Raw genomic sequence first — 16761 nt, 5'->3', positions numbered from 1 at the left:
TACATATTACAATTAAAAAGATATAAAACTACATAACCAAGAAAAGCCTAATAGTTCTATTTTTTACTTTGCATACTTCTATGTTTACATTTATTACTTTAAATTTTATTACTTATAGTTCTTCCCATCTTATTCCCCCCCTTTGCCGACTTGCAGAAAATGGAAGCGCCGGCCTGCATAGTTTTGTTCCGGTCTGCTGACAACTTTCAGTAACCCCGCTCCTGTCTTTCCTATGGACAGAGAATCTCCTCTGTGTCCTCAACCCCAATACAGCCACCAGGAGGTAGCGGTTGCTGGGGATTGAGCTGATAAGCGGGGGGCAGGACGGAGCTACCTGGCATAATCCAACCTCTTGGTAGGAGCTGTGGAAAGTTCCTTGTGTTTAAAGGACAGAGGATTGGCGCCTGTGAATCTTTTACAGAAACAGATTCCAGTGTCCAGTTCCAGGACCCTGTTGGAGCAGTCTCTGGATACCTCTTCATCTTCAAAGTAAATGGGAATCTCCTCTTATTTATATCCTTCTTTCTACCGAAGTAGTAATATATTTATACCTCTAGGTTTATTCTTTCATAGAACCATGGTAGGGCAATCAGTTTTTATATTAATAGCTGGTAAAAACCCCTGGTTTTTTTATAACATTACTAAAACTAACTCAAGTAAGATTATTGCTACCTATTTACAGTTTGAAAAAGTTTTCCCCTTTTATTTTTTTTTTTTAGACTTTTGATTTGTAGACCCTTGCATGGTTGGGTCTATGCTAATCTTGTGACACCCATCATCACATGTAAGCCTTGACAATACCTTTTCTACTTATTACAAAACAGCTTCAATCAACATCCAACACGTTCAATTAAATGAGCTGCCCAACACAGCACCTTGTACATAAAAATAATGCATCCTACATCGCACATCACTGCACGTTGCCCTGTAGTGTGGGGGTAAAGTGCAATAGATGTGTTATTCACAATAAATGGTAATTATTGTTGATAAACAGTATTTATATAGGGCCAACATATTATGCAGTGCTGTACAATAATCAAGGGTGGCAAGTGACATACAATTACACGGGAGGAGGAGAGGACCCTGCTCAGAAGAGCTTACACTCTAAGAGGAGGGGGAAGTAGCATATAATAGAAAGAACAATGAATGGCAACCCAGCAAACCAACACATTATCAGAAACAATGCCATAATTTGTGTCTAGGCCATTGCTTTGAGGCTTCCTATTGCTACTTCCCTTATCTACTGAGCACACAGAAAAAGTGTTCTATATGTCCTGCGAACGCACGGGGGCGCATTAAAGTATTCGCGTTGCTTCCTGTGCCTGGCTGGTGAGGTAAGCTTAGAAAATATGCTTAAGCAAGATAGAAATCACATTTGTATCACATTGTGACGTGTACAATTAAAATGTAAAGCTTAAATGTAAATCGCATGTAAAAAGACATGATCATTTGCACTCTGAAACGATCTCTTTCATACACATGCCCTCTTCAAACATGGCGACTACTGGACGTGTCACATGACTGTCGCTTTACGGTCTTCTGTGTCGTAAACGTGCCGGAGTAGAGGACGGTCAGAGCTGCGCAGGTGAGGCAAATCTTAGTTTGACCTCCAGCGGTAGACAGAGCTGTGTTTTATAATGGCAGAGTCGGGTTAGGCAGTCTATGCTGTTTGTATACAGCGGCGGCAGTGACTGAAGGACATTGGCCTAGCTATGTGCCCATGGTAGAGGTGCAGGGCAGATTTATGTCGGTTCCTGTCATAGTGCCCGGGCACAGCACCGATACAGATAATACAGAGCTGGGTAGGGGACAGTTGTGTAATATATACATAGAATATATATGTGTATATAATGTAATAATGATTTCTATTTCACCCTGGGTTTAGAGATCAATCACCCAATACATGTGATTTTCCCTGATGCAGAGAATGATGTTGGCAATGGTCTCCACATATTTTTAACATTAGTGATAAAACAACTCTGAATATAAACCTCCCAATCTGAAGGATCCACCTCGCTTTGTGGATCCTGATCTCCTTGTCCTTCTTTGATCTTGTATAAAAGTAGACTGAATGTACATGGGAGCTATGTCATCCCAGCCAATCAACATTGCCGAAGATCCAGAACCAAGCAGAAAAAGGTGCTGGTACCAGTGAGAGAGCAAGGACAGGCGAGTGTAATAAAAAAAAAATTGTCATCCGACTGAAAAGGTTATTTTGTTTTAGAAGGGACCCATGCCAGGCCTATCCCTTCAAAAAAAAAATTATACCCTTACATTTGGAAAGCCACTGATCCATCTGTGACCCTGATCCAGTTGCTTCTGCTCTGTCCTGACTTCCTTTTTCTTACTTATGCAGGCTGTATATCATGCATATCATGCATGCACAGTGAGATTGGCTCTTGAGCAGTGCACAACCCCCTGGTATATGTGATGTTTATATCTCAGGAGGCTGCCAGATTCCTCTTCAGTCTTTACTGCTGTCCCCTTTAAAAAAAAAAAAAAAATTTTTTTCTTTCATTATATAAATGAGTGAACCACCCTTTTATGTAATGTAAAAAAAAAGTCTTGTTGCAATTTTTTTTTTTTTTTTTTTAAAGTAAAGGTTTAGTTCTGCTTTGAAGCAGAATTTAAATGTCTTTTTTTCATCCAGACCAATAAGGAGTATGACAGAAGTGACAATGTATGTGCTTTCTTCATGGAAAATTAAGCAAGGGTATTAGCAGGTATCCTAACTCTTTGACTTCTCAATGGTTTGGGAAAATCCTAAATATCTAGTCGTTGCTGGAACAGATCCATCACTGGGTTTGGTCTTACATTCGTCACTGGGTGTTTAGCAAGGGATTTGTCTTTGTATTACTTCATTACAATCAAATGGCACCCACTTTGGTAGATGAATGACCTCCTGCTGAGGAAACAGTATGATTCTTGCATAGCATAGCCTTAATTTCCAGACATTTCAGGCATCTGGTTATAGTGCTACACATGGATTATTTATTCCACCTGAGAAACTCTCCCTCTCCAATTTCAAGTGTAAGCTGTACATTCAGGAGCCACCAGACTTTCTGATTTTATGGGAGAGTCTTAGTCTGATAGTGTTCTCCATCAAAGCAGTCTAATTTACCCAACTTCAGTCCACTACAATAAGAGATTCTGTCCTTGTGGAACAGGGCAATCTGAAGTGTTCTTTCAAGGTATTCCTATTGAGAGAATATGTACGCTGCCATTGCTGTACTCCTTATGACGTATATCACATGCCTGAATGTAAAGCTTTTAGTGTTTTTACACAGCAGAAAAAAGCATGTGGTCCAAGCTGTGTCTCGGCAGAACATCATGGGTCAGTTAGGAAAGGTATAAATCAGAAGATCAGAACACCAACCAAGCGTGCTGTATCTTTTAGAACCAGGTCAGAAATGGAACTTTACATATTCTTTCATGGAAAGGTCCACCGTAAGCCACCTCCTGTTAATAAAACCGATGGCACAGCATTTGTTGGAAATCATTCTTTGGATTGTCCAGTTGTCAAAGGAATTTAGTTGGATAATGATCCTTAAATGATCTGGCTGAGATTCATCTCATGATCAGAATGTTTATGAATTTCTACTTTCTACTAATATTTCTTCCTAGGGAATTAATCTTTATTAATATAATCTGTTTTTGCAAAACAACTCATTCAAGTCTCTGTCGACCTGTCACTAAGAACCAGGTGGTTCCCTGACATGTTGAACTATCCCCGCAGTGATATCTTCAAACTATCAGTCTGCATTTTGAATACTTCAGTCCAGGTGTTGTCTGCCTCTCAGCTGACAGAGAGCTTCCTTTGATTCAAACAATGATATTCAGTTGTGATTCTACACTCTGTTTTGAGGCAAGACAATCTGAACAGACTATGTTTTATACCAATGTGGAAGAAGTCTTTTGACTCTGATATTTAGGTTTTTTTTTCCAGTTTTTTGGCCAGATACTCATGATGAATACCGTTCGGTTGAAATAGAGAAGTACTAAGCAGCTGTTTGTTGCAAGGGACTTTGATGCCTGAGGAATCTGTCTCACAATCTGTCCTCTGGAGCATTGGGCAGTTTTGGTGTCTCTGCAGCTTTTAATTACCTTCCAGGCAAAAAAGTAATTTGGATTCAGTTGGACAGAGTGCTTCCTCCACAAGAGAAGCTTCACATTCTCCGATCTCAGATTCCAGATTTGGCATAAAAACCTCACTTTTTTTTCTTCCTTGCAACCCATTAAACAAAAATGCCTAAAAAAGTTAGCATGGAGACCAATGCCAGTTACATATATATATATATATATGTACGTATGTAACTCCATTATAAAATTATATAGAAAAAAGGACGCTATAAATTAATATTTATCTATTTATATGGTCTCAGGAAATAATTTTAACGATATCCTTTTATATCAAGAAGAAAATTCAAGGATATTGAGTGTAAGAATAGTACCGTATTTTTTGCAGTATAAGACGCACTTTTTCTTCCCCAAAACTGGGGGGGAAAAGTTAGTGCGTCCTATACTACAAAGGTGTGATAAAATAACTAAAATAATATCCTCACCCGATACCCGATCCTGCGTGTGTCTCTGGCTGCATGTAGCGTCTGTCTCTTCTCTCTGGCAGCAGCACGTGTCTTCTCCTGTCTGTAAAGCAGAGCGAAAGAAGCCGGCACAGCGCCACCTGCTGTTCCCTGTCCTAACTGCCGTACAGTGGAAAAAAAGCACAGAGTGATCAGAAGGGGAATTTGAATTACAGAGTGATCAGAAAGGAATTTTGAATGACACAGAGTGATCAGAAAGGGAATTTGAAAGGCATAGAGTGATCAGAAAGGGAATTTGAATGGCACATGAGTGATCAGAAGGGGAATACCGGTATGAATGGCACATGAGTGATCAGAAGGGGAATAATCTTTCAGAATCTTTTCTAGATTTTCCTCCTTTAAAATTGGGTGCCTCTTATATTCTGGAGCGTCTTATAGGGCGAAAAATACGGTAATTAACAGTCACTCCAAACCTACTGACATGGAGGCTGTCTATCCTTACTTGAAAATGCCGCTTGTCTGGCTGTTCTGAAGAACAAAGATAGAACAGATCTACACCTTATCTGTGTCAGTAAATCCAAAAGACTTGATTTCATTAGATTCATGATTCAGCCCGGAAATGAATGTTTTTCAAAAGGAGAGTTCATCAGTTGTGACTATTTTCAGGTTGAGAAATTTTCTATTAAAATACAGGATACCTTTTTTGGATTTGCTAGTTTTGACCTAAACCTAGTCAATAAATCTCTAAAAAAAACTTTACCTTGTGTATTTGTTTTAGGAAAAGAACATTGGTGATCCTATCGTTCCTGTTCAGTGGTGAATTTAGCATTTATCCTTTTTTCATTCCAAGTGAATCTGGTGATCAGTACTAATGGAGAGAGAATCCCTAAGAAATAGGTTATACAGGATACTATAAAAACCTGATATTAATCCACCCCCATACTACTCTATTCAAATCCTTTTGCAAATAAATACATTTTACTAAAATAAAAAAAAAAAAACTTTTTTTAATAAAATCAATTTGTAAGTGTCGCAGCTTTTTGTACATAAATACTTTAAAGAGAGACTCAATTTAATTTTTAGTCTTGTTCTCCAGGTGGTATTTGCAGCCATGCCATTTTTCGATCTTCAGAGCAAACTTGGCATTGATATAGACAAATGGCTGCTACTGCAGAGTGGAAAGCAGGTACATCACGAAGCCGGACGTTGCCACGCATTTGAGAAAGAATGGGTGGAATGCAGTCATGGCATTGGGAAAATCCGAGCAGTGAAGGAGTGCAAGTTGGAATATGAGGACTTTATGGAGTGTATGCACAGAACCAAAACTGTAAGCAACCTTTCTACTTCTTGCAGGATTCATTATTTACCCATTGTATTGCAAAATTGTACCTAATGAAATTAGGCCAAAATATTTAGTAATTCATTTTTGCACCTATACAACTGTAGAAGGTGAAAAAAAGCCCTCTGACTGTATGACTGGAATTATGCTCATTCCAGCATTCATGAAAAGGAAACAACAGGTTTGCTCTTTATCCCTTTTACCCCCCCCACCCCACATATCTGTCTTGTGTTTTGTTTTTCAAAGTGTATGTGTGGCTAACTTTTTTTGAGCATTTGGAAATTTTTCTACACTGCCCAGTGTAGCAGCAGCCAGATAAAAAGTAAGAGGAATTCCAGTTAGTTGGAAAAATTTCTCTAAACTGTTGTTCTGATGACAACTCAAATGTTTGGCTTTGCTCTCCTTTTTTCCTTTTTTGGTGAGTTCTATAGTCAGACTAAAAAGGCAGGAGTACTAGACAAACAGTTGAATAGTGCCTGTCCATTCATACATTCTCTGATATTCATAGTGTCCTGATACTAGAGCTTACATGGGCTTTTTTTCATACAGTGGGGCAATTTGTATATGAACAAAAGAGCTAATATTAGGATTTCACTAAAGCTTCCCAACAAGCTATGAGCAAATGGAAATTGTTGGTGGTATGTTGCTTTGACCCATACAGTTGATTGTATGATTAAAAGCAATTACAGGTAATCCCTGGGTTACATACGAGATAGGGACTGTAGGTTTGTTCTTAAGTTGAATCAGTATGTAACTCGGAACATGTACATTATTTTAATAAATGCAGTTAGGAAGAAGTTTGTCTCAACATATTATTAGGCTGCATGGTGTCAGTTATCTATCTAGGAGGCGTATATATGTCGGATGTCCTTAACCCGGGGACAACCTGTACTAAAATTTCTCTTTTGGGCCACCATATAGATTAATTTTAAGTAGAAGAATGTGAAAGTACATATCCTCATGTTATTACAGAAACACATCAAATCATGCACAATCAAAGTTTAAACTTTAATCATTTTTAGTTGGCAGAGAATGTGAATTTGGGTGAATTCCATGTGATGAGAGAGGAGGACCCCCTCTTATAAAAAGGACATTTTCATTTCCTTTGGGAAACACTTTTCAAGATCAATGAATACAAATTATGACCCAGTTAAACGTGTAAATCTTTTTTTCAGCTGCAACGTTTGAAGGCCATCAAGGAACAGATGCAGAAGCTAGAGAAGGAAGGAAAATACAAAGCTCCAGACTTCAGCCAAGATAAAAACACACCTTAATGCCGGACTACTAAAGCCTGTTTAGTTTTATTTGTTTTTGTCACTAAAGTATTGAAGCCAAACAATTGCTGTACATTAAAATGCTTCACTCAAATTGTACTGATATGTTTTTTATTTTTTTAGTATTTGTGTGTCTAATCATTTCTGTATGGGGAAATAACAAAATTTCAAGAAAAAGAAAAAAAAATAGACAGAACAAAGTTGTATATACTGTAAAATCAGTACTGGAAGAGTATAATAATGTCAATCTTTTGGATCCTTCACCTTCCCTCTTGAACTAAGCTAGCAAGAACAGGGAAGCATAATGCAATAGACAGGATACACATATCAGGACAAATACTGTACCTCTTACCACTATGTGGAGGGTAGCAACTGTGAGGGAACACCAATGAATGAGAGAGCTTTATAGCTTGGTGGAGAAGAGGTGAGTTTGGTTAATCTTTGTAAAGACCTGGCATCTACCTAGCTCTAACACAAAGCAGTCTTGACTTGAAGGATGCCTAAACCTTTTTATATTCACTAAAATTTGCTTTCACCTTCACTCTGCAGTAAAACGAGAAGTTGCATATACCTGGAAGTGCTTATCAGGGAGTACAACACACTTGATTTGCTTTGTGTTGCTTCTCTAACCCCCTCTAAGCTGTACTGTACATGAACTGCAAGAAATGATTACTAATCACTTTAGGATATATACAGTGACAGTAAAGATTGTGTGTTTTGTATCTGAAATTTAGCTTTAAGTGCATTCCCTTTGGATTGGATGCTGGGAGGTCCTAATCAGAAAGTAAGAATCTGATGATTTATGAGTAAAATCATCCAACCACACATTTGGTTATTATTGTATTTTATTTTTTCAAGCAGGATGGTGTGTGGGAGAGTGCCACATGTTGGTATGCTCTGAAATGTTAAAAACAGCTTTTGGTGTCTTATGTTTAAGCAATTTAGTTGTGATAAAAATGATATATATATCAAAGCAGAAAACATAGTATGGCCCTGTGGTCAATTGAATGGTAAATAACGGTGACATCAAAAGCCACCGGGAGGACCTTGATGTTAATGTGCAACATCAGAGTTTGCATGGGTTACATGCTGTTTTGTGTATTGCACCACTGCTTCACTTTGCCAAAACTATAATGCTTCTGTTGGGCCGGCTTTACCCTTGCCAGACAAAGCAGCAAAAAGAACTAAAGCCAGCTCCTTGGCAAGAGAAGTTCAAGGATGAACATTTTCCCACTGCCTACCGTTGCAAGCTTTGTCTCCTTGCTACACAAATCTTGCCAGTGAATGTATGTCAACTCTAGAACTGTAAATATGTTAAGATTTACACAAATTTAAAGTGTGCTTTGTAAGTGCAATATTATCGTAAACTTGTACGGCAGGAAGATTTTCCCTGGGTTGGGTGGCTGATGACAGGTTGGAATTATTTTTACCTTTAGTATTGTAGTAGTGGGAAGTATGGTGTTATGTCTCGGCCTAAGGGTGTAACCAGCATTAAAGTCAGTATTCCAAATACACCTCTATTAACAGTGTACCTTTAGTTTAAAGAAAACCTGTCATTAAAGAAATTGGGGGGGGGGGGGGGGTTGACATTGCAGAACTCCTAAAACTGATAATTGTCATTTAGCCTCATTAGCTTTAAAGTAGAACTATACTGGAAAAACAAAAAATTCAAAGCAGGCATGCTGTTCATTGCATAAAGGACAGACATTTTGTCCATTTTGTAATAAAATACGCTTACCTGCCTGTTCTGTATTTTTGAAGAACACTTGATTGGCAAGGCTGAAATTCTGGAACTCCTGTAACTTTTATTTTTACAATATAGTTCTCTTCCTCTTTTATTCTGAGCTTGGAAAACTAAGCACAAAAATAGGACTACATCTGAATACTTCTTCCTGGTCATGACAGATACTGATGCAAGAGAGATAGCCAGGCAACTAACAAATTACTGGAAATTAGCAGCTCTTCCTGTAGTTCCTGATCTTACCTGTCACTGTACATTCTGACAGCAGAGTATTGCTGAATAAGACAAAAACATATTTAGGACCCAAGTCTTAAATATGCAGGTAGGTCCCTAATTATAAAGGGAACATGCTCTGTCTTTACCTACCTGTTTGCAGGTATTGAACTAGTTCACTTTTATTCACCCCTCCACCAGCACTGACATCTTCACCTGGTCCTCTTACTGGTTCAGGATCTTCAGCCATCTTGATTGGCCAGGGTGCAATGACATAACTACCACTTGCACATGGGAGTTCATTTTGCAACCATCTCTATCTGGATTGTGCACTGAGCTGTGCATGTACATTCCAAAGAAGATTGTGAACAGGTAGTTGTGTTTGTTTTCATGCAGAGGAGACATAGCATGCTCACAATTTTCTTTTTTATGTGAAATTCCACATTAAACAGAAAGTAATGCTACTAGAGAAATCCATTATTTAATGTATGACTAGTATCTAAATTTGAATTAGAAACCACCCCCCTGCAGACCCAGTACAGCAGGGCTGGTTTGTTAGCAGAAGAAGCACCAGAAAAAGAAGCCAATGACTGAGCTATTCTTCCTTCACTGTGAAGGTGGTTGGATGATTTTAATGTATAGAGCTGTGTATTATGTTGGTGCTATAAAATAATAATACATTTTATTAATAATGTTGATGACGCTGGACATCAGACTGAGGACATCTAGAGGCAAAAAACCTGTACTGCAAGGAGAATCTCTGGAATAAATGTGGAGATTGCATCAAATTCTGTTTTCAGATTAAGACATAAAACATTGATGAATGAATAAAACATGAATTCATTATGATGCACTTAGTAAAAACGTCGGTTCTTTTTAAGATGCAGTGGATGCTGATCAGTAGGTCTGTGCAGTGGAAGGTGGATGATCCCCGGTGATAGCAGCGCTCATACATGCACCGGCAGACCTGGGTGAGGCTCTTTGTACAGCAGCCCCTCCCCATCGGGAGCACAGACCGGCACAGGAGTGGGGAGGTCTCTGTGTGTCTATCCCTTGATGTGCTATTAATGGGGAAGTGTGTGATGTAAATATCTGGATGGATTTGTCTTCTGCAGTCTTCGGATTTGAGCCTGGATATCTAGCTCTGGATGCCTTCTTGTGGGTGTGATCTTCCTTTGCTGCTGATGATGACAGTTTTAGGAAGCTTGTGGATGTGATTTCTCATTAGTGGCTGGTTTTCTGTGTGTCTTGGATATCTCTGTCCTTTGCTGTCTTTGGGGGCAGATTTAGTTTCTGCTGCATGCATAAGCTTTGGCTGGCTGTGGACACAAGCTGTATCTATCTCTGGATTTCCTTCTTTCTCACCAGACTAGCCATGGATGCCCAGCTCCCTGCACCTGTCATATGCTTTTGAGGTTATCTCTGGATGCCATATTCTGCTCTGTCTCCCTGGATGTCAGCTTGATTCTGGGGTCTCACTGGATGAGACATCTTCTGACAAGGAGTGGATGTAACAGAGGCTTCTGGCTTGGATGTTTTTATTATTTTGACAATATCAGCACAGATTCAGAAAACCCCCATAGTTTCCTTATACTCCTTTCACAAAGGGGTAAGTGGTTGATGCACATTGCATTGTAACATCCCATCCCTGTGATATTACAATGGATTGTAAATACATCCAATTCCATTTATGTGTCATCCCTTGCATGTAATGCAGGTCCTGATCATCATGTATATGTAGCATGAGTCATACAGTCCTACACAACACTGAATCATTTGATGGTCCCTCTACCTCTGATGCTATGCTTTGCTTTTAATGCCACCACATCAGGTTTGCACCTATCTAGCGTTTCCATTTATTGTTATATGTTACCAACCTTGATGATTTGTTATTTGAATACAAATTGATAGACCTAAGCATTTTGATTTTCAGGATTCCATTCACTCCCAGAATGCATTGCATTATCTACATGTAGCTTGCAATACTCTGTCACCAGGGAGTTTCTCTGTGCAAGGTTTTTCCAGAATGAAAAGTGATATATCCTGCTACTTGGCAGTGTTATTGGCACGTAACATGCAATGTATGCACCCAGTACAGAGGAGGCCTGTCTGACCAGTAAGTGCAAACTTACCCCTGTGCAGGTGATGGACTGCTTCATGTTACATAAATACACATATATATTACATGCAATGTGGTGTAACCTTGTCATCTAAGTTGTTGTATCATCCACCATATTCATCAAATGATTAGTCACACCAATATGAAACGCCATGTAAATGAATTTCATTCGATTAACTGCTGAATGTTGGATTTTCTGGCCAACACCTTATCACACGTCACCATACAGATTACTGTTGTATACCATACCACTATGTATGCTTGTGGTACCATTCACATATCTTCAGAAATGCAGTATATGGTTATAAGGGCTCTATCGTTAGATAGAACCGAGGTGTCCAATTTTTGCTGACCTAAGAAACAATTTCCTTTCCTATGGGATTTTCCTACCACATTTATGGAGGTCTTCTGAGCAACAGGATAGCGGTCCTAAAAAGTTTAGGGGAAGAAAAGTGTGTGTTGTTCATGTAAATCATTTAGATTCCTATGGTCAATTTATGAGTGCCTACCTCAGCTAGTGATAAGCAGCCCATTCATGACCCATTTATAAATATCTTTTTAGTGAAGAATCGTTCTACAAACTTGACTATCTTCCCCAAAGAAGATTTGGGCAGATACTGTTCACTGGGGCCGGGCATGGAGGGGTCTAGAGAAATGCAGATGTAGAGTAGATATAACCATCTAGTCATGCTAGATCCTGTTGCACAGAAAGTTCAGAGAAACATCCTGATCACCTACTTTCAGACTGACAAAGTTTTGCCAGACAAAAGTGAGCGAAAATCTGCAACGGGGACAGAAATAAAAATTTGACAGGGGTCCAAAGCATAGCACATTTTTTCCAAACCTAAGAAATATATATTATATATATATATATAAAAATATAATTATTGACAGGCCCTGTAAAGGTGTATTTACTTTTTGTAAGCAACCTCTTTCTTTTAAAACACTCATAATGTGTCAGTCTCACCTTTAACCAGATGGCACCCCTGGATTGAGCGGGTTTGGGAATATAACTTCAAGTGGGCATAAAGAAAGGCTGCTATAATTACCCCTCCTCTAGTGATGCAAGCTGCCTTGCCATGTTGCCATTCAGTCTTCTAACAGGTTTGGCATCTTTTGCCATCTTGATTGGCCTGCTGATGATGACTTAAATCCATACAAATGCACAGGAGTTGATTTATCTCAGCACCAAGGCATGTTACGATTGTACACTGAGCTGCACAGTGTACTTTTTATCTTCTGCACGTTGTGAGCAGGAAGGTAAGAAGCTTTTATTTCAGAAGGCGATTTACTAAAGTCAGGAATCGTCACAATACATTTTGGGAATATTCACTTTAATTATACGATCGTGCGCATAAAGAAAAACCTCTTGGTGTGCTTTAGTTGTAGGGAAGAGAAGTTAACGTTAGCAACTGGCCTGTCGCTACAGCACACTAGCAAGACGGTTTTCTCTATGCAGATGCTGCAGTGGCAGACAAATCTAAATAGAAGTTGAGTTCAATACCTTCAAAGAAACAGACCACCTAAGTGCACCTTACAGTGCAAAATCCATCAACATATTCCAGTGTATTTATTCTTGAGACAACCAAAATTCGCTGATTTCAAGTTCCCCTTAAGGAAGCTATTAAGGCAAAACACGTTGGGATAAAAGAGACTAAAGGACCTCGTAATACTTTATGTTTCAAGTAACTTATCTTCCTTATGAACTAAATAGGATTATACATCTATATAAATAGGTGTGCTTGTATAGGTGAATATCCCAAGGAACTTCATATGTGCAAATGAGGTTGGGATAATTACAAATAGGACAATTGTATGTTATACCATATCCTTATGAATATCAGCTATGTAAACTTGTATTTAATATAAGTGGCCAAAGAAAAAAAAATCTGTTTCTTCTTTTAATATATATCTTAATCTTTAGGGGTTGGCTCATAACACTGATCTGTATAAGGAAGCATGACCATACCTTTTTAGATTTATGGAATAATGGTGAAGGGTTGGAACGTCAATCAGGTTTTTTTTTTTGTGTGCGCTGTATGTGTCCCAGCTGGAGAGATTCACTCTAATTGTCCATTTTACCAACATTATTGGCCTGAAATTAATCAAAAAGTTGATCCAATGTGGGCATTTGTGGTGACAACATTTTAGGACATAATTTTCCTTTTTTTGGAAAGATTTCTGCTTATCCAAATGGGAAATTGGAGACCAAAAACCTGGTTAAAAACTCCACTTTGTGCAAAGAAAAAAGTTTTTGCTTTAATATTGGAGAAAGCATTCCCTGACATTACATAATTGTAAGAAACAATGTTTCTTTTGCCTGAAACATGCTCCTCTATTCTGATCATGGGTTCATTTTTTTAATATTAAGATTTTATCTGTTTAAAGGTCTAAATCCCCTTATAGCTTTGACTCGTTGGCAATAGTCCTGTTGCTTTATTAAAGCTCTAGGGATACATAAAAAATGCTAAGAATTTCTGTTATGGGGCACTATTTTTTAACCTTTTTAAAACTAGTTTTACAGACGACTTCTATGCATTTTATATTTTGTTATATCTTTAACCACCGATTTTTTAAAATTAGGTTTGGTTTAAACCAAAATCAGGTTTTAAAGCTGTCTGTGTACTCATTTTGTAGGTCCATCCTTTTTTTTTATCTCTAACTCTCTCTTTAGCATTGTCACCAAAACAACAAACAAGTAAACCCCTTTGAATATTTCCAATTTCTTTTGCAGGGCTGTAATAAGAAAGAAAAGATGTAAATGGGATGAATTTACTTAAAGGGATGCAGGCACAAATGAAAATTTGATAGAAGTAATATTAATTCATTATTACCTTTCACCACACTACCCAAAACAAAAAGAAACTACATTTAGGAACAAAAATCTCTTGTTGTGGGGGTTTTCATATTTCTCCATACACAGCTCATACAACAAAATTACACCCATACATATAATATATAGGTACAAGTACTATCAGACAAACCTGGAACCTTGATTGTACATTTAGATTGCAAAGGTCACCTTTGGTGGAACCCTATGTCTGTCAGTAAAACGAAGAGTTAGAGCCAGCTAAACATATATGCAATTTTCAATAAAAGTCTTTTCTTGAGTTCTCATTCTGCTATTCCTTATTAGTTGCTTTCTCTTTTTGGTAGTCTTGTTAACCAGACTGCCTGTAAGGTTACCTCTACTTATACCATGTTTCATTATTTACTCCATTTAGTTTGATTGATTTTTCAACAGGTTAAAAAGATTAGGACTCCAAATCTAGTTACACGCAATTGCTTTAGCGTCCTACACAAACTTGATTATATTCTCAGATCTATTTTACTTCTGACATTAGCATGCACATTATAGTGCAATTTGGGCAAAACTACCACAGAAGTATTATGGTGCCTGCTTATCTCCACCCTATCTGTTCTTGCTTTAAGTTTCATTATATATATATATATATATATATATATATATATATGTGATTGTAATTGATTTTCAGTGAGGGATGTAGCCAACAGTGATCCCCTGTGCAGAAATGACTTCGATCCCCTTCTCCTGATGAACTGATCTAGGGGCCCTTGTTGACTCAGCAGGGTCAAAGTTTGGGGCACACTTTGCACCTCCCTATGTCAACCACCTGTTGATTATGTATAGAGTAGTATTCTATGGTTATTTTATATTGTAGCCCCATGACATCAGTATTGTCCTCATCCTATGACTACCAAAGGTAATTGTCACTTTCCTAGTGAGAGCTTCCTAACACACTTACTGTTGAGTTAATCATTAGTAAGGACAGTTAATATTCTTATTTTCGTACGCAACAAGAAAATAATAATATTTTTTATATTTTAATTTTTAAATTACATCAATTTTTCAAATTGATTCAGTGTCACAGTGAACAGTTTTACAATAAATATAAGATCGCCTTAAACTGACATGTGAAATGAATCCATTATAAGTTGTTTTGCTCATTCATATAAAATATAGATTTTTCTCACATGTTACACATTGAACTCTTTTTAAATGCATTTTCTTGAACCTAGAGTTGCACCAACCTTTACATTCATCAATCTCTGGGTAAAGCAATGCTGATAGAAATTAGGTACATGGCATATGTTAGAATTCTGGCCTTGAGTGGTGGTCATTCCCCTTCTCATCATGCTGTGGGATCCGGTTCTGTTTTTTAGTTTCTTCAAGCTTAGCAGTGTATATGTTATAAAATGTCAACAGGATGTAGTAAAGAGGTTGGGAACAATCATCTAATTTGCAAAGTTGATGACACTGAAGAGCTCCTCACGTTCAAATGAGCTCCTCTGCCATTGCATTGACAATAACCTAATGTGTTTTTTTTACAAACTATAAAACATATATTACCTTATCTGTATGTTTCCAAATGTCACTGTGTTCATGATGTTTCCATTGACCATCTTCAGCAGCCGCATCATATGTAGAGATATGACATATATGTATGTGATACAATACTACAGAATTTAGGTGAGAAAATAAGAAAATCCTGTCTAATAGATAGTTTTATATCTGTCCTACAGTGATTCCCACACTTCCAAGCAGACATGTCTTCTTCAGATGAAGAAACGCTCAGTGAAAGGTCATATCGGAGTGAAAGATCTTGCCGGAGTGAACGGTCTGGCAGCTTGTCGCCTTGTCCACCAGGTGACACACTACCATGGAATTTGCCACGTCATGAGCAGAAAAAGAGGAAGAGCAAGGATTCTGTCCTGGACCCTGCAGAGAGAGCAGTGGTCAGGGTAGCAGGTGAGAACATTCACCTTTTCTTTAAGAGCTGTAAATATGTATAAAAAGGCAAACATTTGATCAAAAATTACTAATAATAAAAATTACAGTGTCACTTCAGCAATGTTTTTCACCACTGAAAAGTATTTGCTATACATGTTTGTTACTGGTTAACACACATGAACATTAATGTTGTGTAGTGTTGTGTATGCCATATATCTAAAGCCCAAACCATGATGTTATATGAGGGGTTTTGCTGTGTGATGATTTTGGCACCACATATGCAGTCTTCAAGACACCATCTGCTTAGTCTTGCAGTAACTGAGACCTGATTTATTTGTGCTGCAGTTTAGTAACACATATAAGTGTCCTCTATACCCCTGAATGTGACTACACAAGGAGAGAAGAAGCAATCTGACAAGCTCATCTCTCTGTCACTCTTGTTTCTCTAACTATCAGCATGCTTTTTTCACTGCAGCAAAACCAATTGGCTGCTTGTTCTGCTTATCCCTTCCCCAATCTGAGCTCTACTGTACTTGGACATTAAAACGTTGATACCAGGTTAACTTCAGGTACTAACATTGCTTTTATTACAATCATACACATTTTATTATGTAAAAACAATCAAAGCTGGATGCATTTGTGTTTTTATATCCTCTTTGAGTCCATGATTAATGAATGATTGTATGTTAGTGATATAAATCCTAATGCTAAATACTGTGGTCACTAATGGGCAGCAAATGGGTACCCTGCGTTCAACCTATTATTGCAGTTGTGTTCAGTAACT

General features: G+C 38.0%; 2 protein-coding genes and 1 long non-coding RNA gene across 17 annotated transcripts in view; 2 read left to right on the top strand and 1 right to left on the bottom strand.

Annotated features, from left to right (window-relative positions):
* Positions 1 to 1435: 1435 nt before the first annotated feature.
* Positions 1436 to 7253, top strand: NDUFS5 (NADH:ubiquinone oxidoreductase subunit S5). 2 transcript variants are annotated; one of them, XM_072417916.1, is made up of 3 exons: positions 1436 to 1585; positions 5638 to 5868; positions 7056 to 7253. In XM_072417916.1, exons 2-3 carry the CDS (start codon positions 5653 to 5655, stop codon positions 7152 to 7154), a joined length of 315 nt encoding a protein of 104 aa, XP_072274017.1. In that variant the 5' UTR covers positions 1436 to 1585; positions 5638 to 5652; the 3' UTR covers positions 7155 to 7253. The 2 variants fall into 2 exon arrangements, with proteins under 2 accessions (XP_072274017.1, XP_072274024.1); XM_072417923.1 differs by lacking the exon at positions 1436 to 1585 and adding an exon at positions 1650 to 1802.
* A 7797-nt stretch (positions 7254 to 15050) lies between these two features.
* Positions 15051 to 16761, bottom strand: part of LOC140335334 (uncharacterized) — a 45239-nt gene continuing 43528 nt past the window's right edge. For 2 of the 3 annotated variants that reach the window (XR_011921683.1, XR_011921680.1), the window contains one exon: positions 15051 to 16023. This is a non-coding gene — a long non-coding RNA (uncharacterized lncRNA). The remainder of the gene's footprint in view (positions 16024 to 16761) is intronic. The other variant, XR_011921684.1, reaches the window with a different exon arrangement.
* The window catches only part of MACF1 (microtubule actin crosslinking factor 1), a 150401-nt gene continuing 149433 nt past the window's right edge, over positions 15794 to 16761 (top strand). For all 12 annotated transcript variants that reach the window (XM_072417853.1, XM_072417871.1, XM_072417784.1 and 9 more), the window contains exon 1: positions 15794 to 15995. In XM_072417853.1, the coding sequence (XP_072273954.1) occupies positions 15794 to 15995 (202 nt within the window). The remainder of the gene's footprint in view (positions 15996 to 16761) is intronic.

The sequence above is a fragment of the Pyxicephalus adspersus genome, chromosome 1 (assembly GCF_032062135.1).
Source record: "Pyxicephalus adspersus chromosome 1, UCB_Pads_2.0, whole genome shotgun sequence".
NCBI lineage: Eukaryota > Metazoa > Chordata > Amphibia > Anura > Pyxicephalidae > Pyxicephalus > Pyxicephalus adspersus.
The sequence above is the reverse complement of the archived record's forward strand: the minus strand, read 5'-3'. Positions and strand labels throughout refer to the sequence as shown.

What these genes read in the sequence shown, in the direction of transcription:
- NDUFS5 (XM_072417916.1), top strand. Translation starts at nt 5,653, where the DNA reads ATGCCATTTTTCGATCTTCAGAGCAAACTTGGCATTGATATAGACAAA. An exon ending in GTATGCACAGAACCAAAACT is followed by an intron (nt 5,869 to 7,055) that starts GTAAGCAACCTT and finishes TCTTTTTTTCAG; the next exon opens with CTGCAACGTTTGAAGGCCAT.